At 36.4% G+C, this 13,406-nt stretch overlaps 1 protein-coding gene across 8 annotated transcripts in view; it reads left to right on the top strand.

The window, feature by feature from the left end:
- The window catches only part of THADA (THADA armadillo repeat containing), a 359,588-nt gene that overhangs the window by 49,758 nt on the left and 296,424 nt on the right, over positions 1–13,406 (top strand). For all 8 annotated transcript variants that reach the window (XM_021924785.2, XM_021924787.2, XM_021924786.2 and 5 more), the window contains exon 22: positions 12,140–12,249. In XM_021924785.2, the coding sequence (XP_021780477.1) occupies positions 12,140–12,249 (110 nt within the window). The remainder of the gene's footprint in view (positions 1–12,139; positions 12,250–13,406) is intronic.

The raw sequence follows: 13,406 nt of genomic DNA, 5'->3' as shown, positions 1-13,406 counted from the left end.
GGCCTTTGATTTCCCAACTTCTCTTTCCAAGGACAAGTTAAAACATTTAGTTTTTTGAGTTTGTTGGGTAGTGTTTAAAAAACAAATTAAGGGAAATGTATTTTGCTTTTACTGTAACTGAGAAAGACCTGAAAGCTTCCTATGAATGTTGTTTTGCCTTGACACCTTTTACATAGCACCCAAATCTTACGTATTTAATTTATGTGTGACAACCGTGATAAAATTGGGAATTAATGTAAAAGAAAGAGATGTTTGTAAAAGAAAAACAAACCGAAACAATAATTATCACAAAAAGACAGGTTCTTATAAACCAAAGAATTCTTCCAGTGACTGCTTGAATAAAAAATAAGGTCCTGACTGTTTTTCTGTAAAACATTAGTTTCCATTCTAATGAGGTCCAGTCATTTTTCCATGTTGCCATTCACATGGTAACTTCACATACATAGGTGTGAGAAGAAACTGATGACTGAATGAGCGATGAAATTTATATGTAATAGCAGTATTCTAACAGTGAAACCCCGCCCTCTGTGAAAAACTTGATTCTTCATATTGCTGACTTTAACTAAAGAAATGTCTCAGTTTAGGAGTCAATAAAAATCCAAAGTTATCAAGAAATTAGTGTTATTTACATTACTGGAGGATTTCTGCTTTTAAACATAACATTTTGCCCCATGAACTTCCTTTAAATTAATAATAATTAAATATACTCACGTGTGTTTAAAACCTTTAAGAGTTAAAAATACAAATGATAGAGAAGAACATCATTTACATTGGAATGGCTGCGCCACACCTGAAGTATACCCTTCCAAGGGCATAGTTGCCCTGGCAAAGCTAGATATGCTGTGCCTAGTGGCAAAACTATGAGTTTAAGAGTCGGATCTTAGGTGAATGTGACTGCCACAGACCTGAATACACGGAGGCAGTGAAGTGACTTGCAGGCAGAATGCAACCCTAGCTACGGGGGAGAATGTGGAACTTACATTTCTTATTCTTCAAAGTAATAACTGTGATCTACTTTTCTCTCAATGGATGAAGAAAGCCATTCTGTACAGTCTAAAATACAATTCTATTCTATTTTGAAATTTGATGACTTGAACGTAGATGACAGTCCCTTTAACATCATCCTCTTTTTACAGCTCCTTGTTTAAACGGGTGGCCTCTTAAATCCCCCATATAGGAATATAGTTTATAACAGGTAGGGAGATTACAATTTGGGTTTTTTTGTTGCTCTGTGGGGAGAAGAAATGGGGCTTATTTATAATTCTGAGTTTTCAGTGTTGTATTCACAAACCATTAGAGCTAGAAAGATCATAGAGATGATATTATCCAGCTTTCTTGGACAAGAGGAAGCTGAACCCTGGATGTCACCTGGTTTGCCCAAGATTGCAAAGCTAGTTTGTGGCAGCTCTGGGACAGGAACCCAGTTCTTCTCCTTGCCAGCCTGTGTTCTGACATGGCACACTGCTGCCTTTGTTTTGAGCTGCTCATTTAATTTTTCTTTAAATTTAATTTTCTGTATTTCCCATATCCAGGTAAATTTTCATAAGCATCAGGACAGTAAGATGATTTGCTACTGAACTTTTTCTCAAATAATTGATTCCCTAGAGCACTTCATGTGAAGCAGTGCGCTCTCACCAGTTTCTCCAGGAGGAAAATGTGTTCACTCAGGGGCATGTCTGACTTTCCTCCTTCACTGTGATCACATAATGAAAGATTCTTTCATAGTGTCCCTGTACAAGAGGCAGAGATAAAACCAACTTTGAGGGTTGTAAGTGGAGACCCTTCAAGAGTAAGCAGTACACACAACCTTATCTCACAACTTCCTGACTGGTTGATGTGTGTGGAGTTTTCAAACTTGATGTTTTGCTGATGTAGAGCTTTTGCTTGTTACGTTTTGTTGGTTCTCTTTTCATGGGCTATCTGATACCCAGTGCCTACTGATTTTTTAAAACAGCTTCCTCCACCTGGAGTACTATATGAACTTAAGTTTATATGTATTTCCCTAATATTCCTAAAAAGAAACTACCAGGTAGATTTTTCATTCATGCTTTCCCCCTTCAGTAATTATCGCCACAGAAATCACGAGTAAGATTGCTAACTATTAGAAATTGCTAATTATAGAAATTGCTATTTTAAAACATTCTCTTTTATTTTATTTATTTATTTATTTTTGAAGCAGGGTCCCATTCTGCGCCCAGGCTGGAGTGCAGTGGTTCCATTTCGACTCACTGCAACCTCAACCTCCTGGGCTTAAGCCTCCCAAATATTTGGGACTATAGGTATGTGCTACCACTTCTGGCTAATTTTTATATTTTTTGTAGAGACGGGATCTCACCATGTTGCCAGGCTGGTTTTGAATTCCTGGACTAAAGCGATCCTCCCACCTTAGCCTTCCAAAGGGCTAAGATTACAGGCATGAGCTACCATGCCCGGCCTAAAAATTCTATGTTAGATTCTGTTGTAACTTTTATGATGCCCAGAGCTAACTACATTGATATATTCCCTCAGTAGTGTCTTCTGTTATTATTTTAGATTTTCTGTAGTGAACTACAAACGGGATATATGTTTATTCACAAGTCTTAAAGAAATTGCCTTTTGTATTTTCTTTTGCCAAAGTTTATTTTTTAGAAATTATAAATAACTTCATTGAATTGCACTCAATGCAAGTTCCCCATTTTTAAGCTTTGAAATGAAGTTGTGCATGTAACCACATCCTATTTATTGACTGCCTTACTACGAGGATATCGTGGGAAAATAAAGTTGTACATAATATGTGGTTCTGTGACCTCAAAGGACTTAGAAATACAATGGGGATACCAGACAGAAATTCATTTTAAAAAGTCAGACTACAGGGCAACAGTTAACATAGCTCATGGTTAAGAATTTGCTAGAAAGCAAAGAAACATTCTGGTAAGATGATATCTGAGTGGTAGAAAATTATTACCTTTGTTGTCATGTAGGAGAACAGTATTTGAGCTTTGAAGAAATCCCAAAAGTTAGTAAGAAATCACTGTAGGAGAGAAGGTACAGTTTAAAACATTAACTGTTTTACTGGAGTGTAAACTTTTGTAAAACATCCCATTTAACCAAAGTGAAATTAGAAGTGGCTGTGTCTTAGAGTCAGAATTCAAATTAAGGCTTAGGGATTAAGTCTCACTACTTTGTAGTATAAAATAAAAATAAAGTGGACATTTATTTGCTACTCTTTGCCAGGTACTCTGAAAAACACTTAAATGCATAATCTTACTTATTTCTCGCAATAATCCTGTGAAGTAGGTTCTAGTGTTAGCTCCCTTTCATAAGTAAGAGAACTGTATTTAATTACTTTGCATTCGTAGTACATTTCAAAATTTGCCTTCTCTAGATAAAGGGTAGATTTAAAATTTTTTATGGGTTTTATGCTTTAGATGAGCATTTAGATCCCCTAATTAGTCTGTTGGTGAATTATAGGTGCCTGGAAACATGGCATGTAGCTTCTTCCCCTGTGGAAATTTATACCCTGTAAGTCCATAAAACATGTTAATTTTCCCTATAGATACACTTTTTATGAAAAGTTAGGAGCAGGATATGCTAATTTTAAAAAGATAAATGATTAGAATTTAAATTTCTGTGCTTTAAATTTTAAGAACAGAAATCACTGTATTCTTACATTTTGATCTTAATTTCCTTTATAAAAATCCTGAGATGTATGTTATTAAAAATTATTTTGTTGGAGGTAACACACTACCAGACTTCAAAATATACTACAAACCTGTAGCAACAAAAAAAGTGTGGTACTGGCATAAAAACAGACACATAGACCAGTGGAAAAGAATAGAGAACCCAGAAATTAATGTATCTACAGCCAACTGATTTTCGATAAAGACTCCAAGAACACTCATTGGATAAAGGACTGTCTCTTCAATAAATGGTGCTGGGAAAACTGAGTATGCTTTCTTTATGTGCAGAAGGGTGAAACTAGACCCACCTCTGACTCTATATAAAAATCAACTCATAATGGGCGCGGTGGGTCATGCCTGTAATCCCAGAACTTTGGGAGGCTGAGGCGGGCGGATCACGAGGTCAAGAGACCGAGACCATCCTAGCCAACATGGTGAAACCCCGTCTCTATTAACAATACAGAAATTAGGTGGGCATGTGGTGTGCACCTGTAGTCCCAGCCACTCGGGAGGCTGAGGCAGGAGAATCACTTGAACCCAAGAGGCAGAGGTTGCAGTGAGCCGAGATTGCGCCACTGCACTCCAGCCTGGTGGCAGACCGAGACTTGGTCTCAAAAAAAAAAAAAACAAAAAAAAAAAGCAGAAATCAACTCAAAATGGATAAAAGAACTAAATGTAAGACTCAAAACAATAAATGGTAAAGACTACTATAAAACTACTTGAATAGTGGTATTTATTCAGGACTTTGATCTGGGAAAAGATTCTTTTCTTTTCCTTTGTTGTTTTTTTGAGTCTCGCATTGTCACCCAGGCTGGAGTGCAGTGTCGCTGTCTCAGGTTCAGATGAACCTCTGCCTCCCGGCTTCAAACGATTCTCCTGCCTCAGCCTCCTGAGTAGCTGGGATTACAAACAAGTATGTGCCACCCTGCCTGGCTAATTTTTGTATTTTTTTAGTAGAGATGGAGTTTCACCATGTTGGCCAGGCTGTTCTCAAACTCCTGACCTCAGGTGATCTGCTTGCCGTGGACTCTCAAAATGCTGGGATTGGAGGTGTGAGCCACTGCCTGGCCTGGGAAAACATTTTTATAAATAAGACCTTAAAAGCATAGACAACAAAAAATAAATGGAATTATATCAAACTAAAACCCTTCTGCACAGCAAAGGAAACAGCAGAGCCAAAGACAAACTCCAGAACGGAAGAAAAAATTTGTAAACTATTTATCTGACAGGATTAATGTCCAAAATTTATAGGGACCTCAAACATCTCAACAGCAAAAAAAAAAAAAAAAAAAAGGACAAATGATTGAACAGACATTTCTCAGAAACATAGAAATGATGAACAAATATATGAAAAAATGTTCAACATCACAAATCAGGGAAATGCAAATCAAAACCACAGTGAGATATAATTTCATTCCAGTTAGGATGGCTGTTACCAAAAAGACAACAAATGATGGCAAGAATGTGTAGAAAAGGGAACTCTTACACACTATTGAATGGAATGTAAACTAGTATAGCTACTATGGAGAACAGTATGGAGGTTCCTCTAAAAACTACACGTAGAAATACCATATGATCCAGCAATCCCACTACTGGGCATTTATCCAAAGGAAAGGAAATCAGTCTATTGAAGAGAGAGAGTGCTGCAACCCCATGATTGAATAGTGTTGCAATCCCATGTTTATTGCAGCGCTATTCAAAATAGACAAGGTACCTAATCAACCTGGGTGTCCAACAACAGGTGAATGGATAAAGAAATGTGGTATATATACAAAGTGGAATACTATTCAGCCATAATAAAGAATGAAATAACTGTCATTCGCAGCTGCATGGATGGAAGCGGAGGACATCATGTTAAGTGAAATAAGCCAGAAACAGAAAATTAACCACTGCATGTTCTCACACATGTGGAAGTTAAAGAAGTCGATCTCAAAGAAATAAAAGGTAGAACAGAGGATACTAGAGGCTGGGAAGAGTAGTTGAGAGGGTGGAGATAGGTAGAGTTGTGAAAGGATACAAAATTACAGCTAGATAGGACAATAAGCTCTAGCGTTCTTCACCACAGTAGGATGACTATAGTTAGCAATAACGTATATATTAATAATTCCAAATAGCTAGAAGCAGGATGTTGAATGTTCCTAACACAAAGAAATGATAAATGTTTGAAATGATGGATAAGCCAATTACTCTAATCACTGTTTATTATATGTATTGAAACGTTACTGTGTACCCCATAAATATGGATAATTATTTGTCAATGAAAAAGAATTTTTAAAAATGCATTAAAAAAATCTCTCTCCATAAAAGGGTTTACATGTCTTTGTTAAATTATTTCAAGGTACATTTTAATTTTTGATGTTACTGTAAATGCATCTTTATAAAAATTACATTTTTGAACTTTAACTTGCTGGGCTATAAAAATACAACTGCTTTTAAAATATTTGTCTTATATTCATCCGTATTATTAACTCCATTATTTTAATCATTTGTGAATTATTTGTAGATTATATGTCCATAATGTCACCTTCAAACAATGAGAGTTTTTTGTTTTAAATTTTTATTTTACTTTAAGTTCTGGGATACATGTGCTGAACTTGCAGATTTGTTACATAGGTATACATGTGCCACAGTGGTTTGCTGTACCTATCAACCTGTCATCTAGGTTTTAAGCCCCACATGCATTAGATATTTGTCCAAATGCTCTCCCTCGCCTTGCCCTCCACCCCCCGACAGGCCCTGGTGTGTGATGTTCCCCTCCCTGTCTCCGTGTGTTCTCATTGTTCAGCTCCCACTTACGAGTGAGAACACGCAGTGTTTGATTTTCTGTTCCTGTGTTAGTTTGCTGAGGATGATGGCTTCCAGCTTCATCCAAGTCCCTGCAAAGGACATGAACTCATTCTTTTTTTATGGCTGCATAGTATTCCATGGTATATATGTGCCACATTTTCTTTATCCAGTCTATCATTGATGGGTATTTGGGTTGGTTCCAAGTCTTTGCTATTGTAAATAGTGCTGCAGTAAACATATGTGTGCATGTGTCTTTATAGTAGAATGATTTATAATCCTTTGGGTATATACCCAGTAGTGGGATTGCTGGGTCAAATACTATTTCTGGTTCTAGATCCTGGAGGAATCGCCACCCTGTCTGTCACAATTGTTGAACTGATTTACACTCCCACCAACAGTGTAAAAGCGTTTCTATGTCTCCACATCCTCTCCAGCATCTGTCGTTTCCAGACTTTTTAATGATTACCATTCTAACTGGCGTGAGATGGTATCTCATTGTGGTTTTGATTCACATTTCTCTAATGACTGGTAATGATGAGCTTTTTTTCATATATTTGTTGGCTGCATAAATATCTTCTTTTGAGAAGTGTCTGTTTATATCCTTTGCCCACTTTTTGATCAGGTGGTTTGTTTTTGTAAATTTTTTTAAGTTCCTTGTAGATTCTGGATATTAGACCTTTGTCAGATGGATAGATTGGAAAAATTTTCTCCCCTTTCGTAGGTTGCCTGTTCACTCTGATGATAGTTTCTTTTGCTGAGCAGAAGCTCTTTAATTAGATCCTATTTGTCAATTTTGGCTTTTGTTGCAATTGCTTTTGGTGTTTTAGTCATGAAGTCTTTGCCCATGCCTATGTCCTGAATGGTATTGCCTAGGTTTTCGTCTAGGGTTTTTATGGTTTTATTTCTTTCTCTTGTCTGATTGCTCTGGCCAGAACTTCCAATACTATGTTAAATAGGAGTGGTGAGAGAGGGCATACTTGTCTTGTGCCGGTTTTCAAAGGGAATGTTTTCAGCTTTTGCCCATTCAGTATGATATTGGCTGTGGGTTTGTCATAAATAGCTCTTATTATTTTGAGATACGTTCCATCAATACCTAGTTTATTGAGAGTTTTTAGCATGAAGGGGTGTTGAATTTTATCGAAGGCCTTTTCTACATCTATTGAGATAATCATGGGGTTTTTGTCATTAGTTCTGTTTATGTGATGGATTATGTTTATTGATTTGTGTATGTGGAACCAGCTTTTTTTTTTTTTTTTTGAGGTGGAGTCTCGCTCTGTTGCCCAGGCTGGAGTGCAGTAGCACAATCTTGGCTCACTGCAACCTCTGCCTCCCGGATTCAAGCAGTTCTCCTGCCTCAGCCTCCCGAGTAGCTGGGACTACAGGCGCACGCTGCCACTCCTGGCTAGTATTTTGTATTTTAATAGAGACGGGGGTTTTACTGTGTTGCCCAGGCTGGTCTCAAACTCCTGAACTCAGGCAGTCCGCCAGCCTCAGCCTCCCAAAGTGCAGGGATTATAGGTGTGAGCCACCACACCCAACCTCTTTCATATTTTTTACACTTTTCTTCTTCTTTTAGTGTGCTGGATAGGGGCTCCAGAACAGAATTCAGTAGACGTCGTGACAGTAGGAATCCTTATCTTGTCCTGATTTTAAAGAGGATTAAAAAAACAAAAAAACCTGTACTATTGCCTGTGATGTTTGCCTGTTGGGTTTTTGTAGGTATTCTTTATGATGTTAAGGAAGTTTTTGTCTCTTCCAAGTTTGCTAAGAAATTTTTTTTTTTTTTTAATTGTGAGTCGAAAAAAAGAAAAAGACTAGAAAGAAATGCAATAAAAATAGTTACCTCTAAAAAATTATTTTGTACATACATTATCCATTTTGTGAACTTTAAATAGAAACTCAGTGTTATCTAATAGATAAGTGAGTTGGAGTTTTCAGAGGTTTTCATTTTAAAATGAAAATTCAGAGATTTTCATTTTAAAATGAAAATTCGAGATTTTCATTTTAAAAATCAAATTTTGAAATTGTTTCTGATTTTATTGTTATTAACTTTGTAAGTGGTTTGAGTTAAACCTGTTTCATGTAGTCTTATTATCCACTGGGAGGCTGTCAGCCTGGCCTTTCTTCTCTGTTCAGCGGCTCATAGACCACACTGCCAAGCCCACTAGTCATTTGTAATTGGGTTCATCTCTTCCTTGTAGCCTTGTCCTTACTGTTTTCTAGCATGAAACTTCTAGGTCATTCAGCCAGGTTTACTTACCCTTGTCTGTGTGTGCTCATTCATTGATATAAAAAGACCTAGCGAAGTATCTGGCAGATAGCTAGCATGCATTTATTTAATGTTAGTGTATTCATTCTAGTCTCCCAGCGTCTTCTCATGTTAATTACCCTCTTTCATTTTGGTCCACCTGAGTACTGTAATAGCCTGTTCAAGTTCTGGATGTGAAGTCTTTTCTCATTATTCCAGTGCAGAAAGATCTTTCATTTTTTGGAACTTATACTCATACTGGGCACCAGACAGCATGTTGGTTTTCTTTGCCAAAGTGAACTAAAAGCCTGCTGAGGACAGGCATCTTGTTTTCATCTTTTCTGTCTACCACAGCGTTAAGCTGTGAGGCATTTTACATGGTGCTAAAGAAAGACCGTTGTCTAACAGGAATTTTATATTGTCTTCAAAAGGAAAAAAGATAATAAGCCTAGGTATTAGCTATGTGGGTTTATTCAGAAATTATTAAGTGCCAAATGAAACGAGGAAATACTGCCTACATCTCAGTTTTGTCCTTAGAACGTCATTATGTTTTCTGTGCCAGGAATACCTAGGGTTTAGGTTCATCCTTGAGAAGCCCACCCACTGGTCATACTTCTGAGGTCTTTGATTTTTATTATATGCTTTTTGTTTTAGACCCCTTCGAAGGGAGTTTGAATAAAGGAAGCAATGAAAATCTGATCTTTGCCTAAGGAGTAGATTATGAACTGTTGTAAATCCACAGAGAAGCACTTTGTCAGTAATGACGAAGTTTATGTTTTCCTGAAGTATGTTTTAATATCTGCAGCATTTTGGGAAAAAAATTAAGGAAGTTTGAGAAACCTCATCTCATTGACTTTTTGTTTTTATTTTCTATGTCTTTAAGTACCTTCTTAGAAATCTCTTGTTTCTCTAGTAATTGAAATGATGGTCATTACAAATAAGCTAACTGGTATTTCTTCTAGTCCTTTTTTTGTATTAGTATTATTTTTTTAAGCTGGCTATCATGAGCTACTCATTTTATAGGATTATTGGGCTTCAGTCCTATATTAGGGGTTTAATTCGGATTTAAGCTTTGATAATTCTGTTCAAACTATGCTCTGAAATTACCATATTGAAGATAAAATAAGGCTTACCTGACTGTGGCTCTTGACAACTAGTAGTATGTGGTCTTTAAAAGATACTATGAAGAGTATCATCAGATCTTTAGGAAAACTAACTGAAGAACATGACCTGTCACTCTTTGGGCTACTAAAGAGTTAGATTTTTTTTTAAAAAAAATGTATTATATACTGCTTTATTTATATATAATGGTTCTTTGTTAGTCTTCTATCTGATTCTTGTTTCTCCATGTGCATCACTTATTATGTCTTTGTAATCAGATGTACTTTGATGTGGATTACGTCTTTGGTTTTCCTCTATTTAGAACCCTAGTCAGAACTCATATTGAACTGAATTGGATTATAGGTTATAGGCCTGTTCTGAGCTTTTCAATTTATTACTTATTTTAATACAACAACCTATATCCTAAATGCTGGTATTATCCCTAGTTTATGGATGAGGAAACTGAGGTACTTGCCCATGATGACATGTTTAACTACTTATTCTACTGTTTATTGTCTCTAATGTGTGCACAATACTAATTTAGTCCCTATGCTGAGGTAGGAGGTGTTTCTAGGTAAGCATATCTGAGCTATCTTGGGACAACTTGTCTTTTACCATCCTGTGATCTACTGGGGAGACCTGGATCAAGAGATAGCTGATTACAGCTTTGGTCCTCAGTTTTATACAAAATCTTAATTTTTAAAAGACAATAGTCACCAAATCTAATGGTATGAAAGCCTAATTGGCTTAAAAGTTAATTCTTTTCAAAACCTTAGTCAACAACAAATTGTCAGTTTTGTTCTCTTTAAAATAAATAGTCTGGCCGGCCACAGTGGTGCATGCCTGTAGTTACAGCTACTCGGGAGGCTGATGCAGAAGGACTCCTTGAGCCCAGGAGTTGGAGACTGTAGTGCACAATGATCACACCTGTGAATAACCACTGTACTTAAGCCTAGACAACATAGTAAGACCCTGTCTGTACAAAAAATGAAAAAATTAGGTAGGTGTGGTGACATAACACTTTAACAGTCCTAGCTGCTCAGGAGGCTGAGGTGGGAGGATCACTGTAACCTCACACTCCTTGAGCCTAGGAGTGTGAGGTTACAGTGAGCTATGATTGTGCCACTGCACTCCAGCCTGGGTGATAAAGCAATACCAGACCCTGTCTCAAAAAAAATTAAAAGTCATATTTATTATTGGTCTAATCTTGTGTGGAGAAAGACACCATGTAGGAAAGCCACTGGGTGACATTCTGGCAAATTCCATGGTTCTGTCTTGAAGTGAAGCCTAGTAATTTTTCAGGAGGTCATTTACACCACATCTTGCATTGTCATTAACAATTTTATGTCTCTAAAAGGTAATACGGGTTATTTTTTAATGGGTATGGAGTTTCCATTTGGGAAGATGAAGAGTTCTGTAAATGCATGATGGTGATGGTCGTACAAAAGTGTGAATGTACTTATGCCACTTAATTGTACACTTAAAAAAGGGTTACAATGATAATTATCATATATATTTTATCACAATATAAAAGAAAAAAATGTTTAAAAGAAGGAAAAAAGGTAATTATTTCACCTAGACCTGTGTGTGTGAGTATTGTCGTTTTGTGTGATTTTTTTCTATTGGAGTTGAATGGTGTGAGCTATAACAAAACACACTGAGGTTTGTGAAGATGACATAGGAAGGCAGTTCTAGTGTAATAGTTAAAGATGGTCACCTCTGGAGCCAGACTGCCTGGCTTCATGTTCTGGTTCCACTGCTTTCTTGCTGTATGACGTTGGATAAGTTTCTTAGCCTTTCTGGGCCTCAGTTTTTCAGCTGTGAAGTAGAGATAATGATAGTACTTATTTCATGGAATTATTGTGAGAATTAGATGAGCTATTACTAAAAAAAAAAAAATGCTTAAAGTGGCGGCCGGGAACAGTGGCTCACGCATGTGATCCCAGTACTTTGGGAGACTGAGGGGTGGATCACCTGAGGTCAGGAGTTAGAGACCAGCCTGGTCAACATGGTGAAACCCATCTCTACTAAAAATACAAAAAGTAGCCGGACGTGGTGGCAGGTGCCTGTAATTCCAGCTACTTGGGAGGCTGAGACAGGAGAATTGTTTGAACCCAGGAGGTGGAGGTTGCAGTGAGCTGAGACCGCGCCACCGCACTCCAGCCTGTACAACAGAGCAAAAATCCATCTCGGAAAAAAAAAAAAAATGCTTAAAACGTTCTGTCACATGGTGAGTGCTAAATGAATGGACCCCAGACCTGGGTTCTAGACAGTGTTACTGATATAAATACACTTGCGAATATAAACATAAATTGGACATTTGTTTTTGCTTTTTTTTTTAAAGGTAAAAGAAATAGGAGATTACTTTAAACAACACCTTTTGCAGTCCAGGCACAGAGGAGCATTTGAACTGGCTTATACTGGTTTTGTGAAACTAACTGAAGTACTAAACAGGTAAAACAGATATCCTTTTGTGTACGTTTTAAAAAGACTAAATATACAAAGCATGTGCTTGGAGTAGAATTTAGTTGTGTCTTTTGATGTCTAAAAGAATAAGACCTGGTTGACTACAAAACTCTTGGAAGAAATTATTTTCTTAGGTTTTATTGTATGATTTACTGCAGATGAATGAAGTGTCCAAACTGAGTTGTTATTCTCTCATTGAAAGGTGATTTGAAGCAAACTCAAAAGATTTTGCTAAAAGTAGCTTTGAAATTACTGGTTTTTTTTTTCTTTGAATGAAATAAATGTTTTGTCTGTTTGAAAATTACTTGGTGTTTGGAATAAAATAGACCTTGCAATTTTTGGGATTTGTATTAGAGAAGCACTTAAAGATTTTGTTTTTCTTTTTCTTCATAAATTTATCTTATAGAAAAGTTTAAAAGAACAGTAAGTAGACTGAAAAGTAGAAAAGATTTTTTTTCCTTTTACCTGGAAAGCTAATATTTAGATAGATTTCATATATTTAACCAAATGTATTTCTTGACATTATAGTTACAGATAATTTCATTCATTCATGTAATATATTTCCTCCAAAGAGCTTGTGAGGAAACCTTAAATTACTTAATGACTAAGTGTTCATGGCAAGTGTTCTCTAAATAAAAGGTAGTATTTTCCAGGAAAACATTTCCATTGCCTGGAAACTTTTTGAAATGAAGCAGAGTTCTGCCAGCCTTGTAGCCTCAGCAAACATTTTATTTTGGACTGTTAAGACATCTATTCCTTGAATATTTTTGAAACTTTTTTTTTCACATGCCTGGTAAAAACATTTATGAAACATTTTGGCAGTTATGAGCTGCACAGAATGTCTTTAAATGATACTTTTTAAAAAGTCCCTGACATTAAACTGCTGATCTTGAAAATATTTTATCTTTTCAACTTTTTGTTTCCAGTGTAGACATGACCTATGAACATTTTTTTTTTCCTCAAAACACACTCCACTCCCATCAAATCAGTTAACAAGAATGTATGAATACCAGCAGTGTGCTTAGTACTGTGCTTGGTTTGGATGATATTATGGTTTTTTATAAGATGAAGTTCCTGTTATTAAAGAGCTTATGGTTTAGTTTGAGAAATAAGTAGAGATGAAATTCAAAATATTTAACAAAAGG

Source organism: Papio anubis, chromosome 14 (assembly GCF_008728515.1).
Source record: "Papio anubis isolate 15944 chromosome 14, Panubis1.0, whole genome shotgun sequence".
In the NCBI taxonomy this organism is placed as follows: domain Eukaryota; kingdom Metazoa; phylum Chordata; class Mammalia; order Primates; family Cercopithecidae; genus Papio; species Papio anubis.
This window is presented reverse-complemented; position numbering and strand designations above follow the sequence as displayed.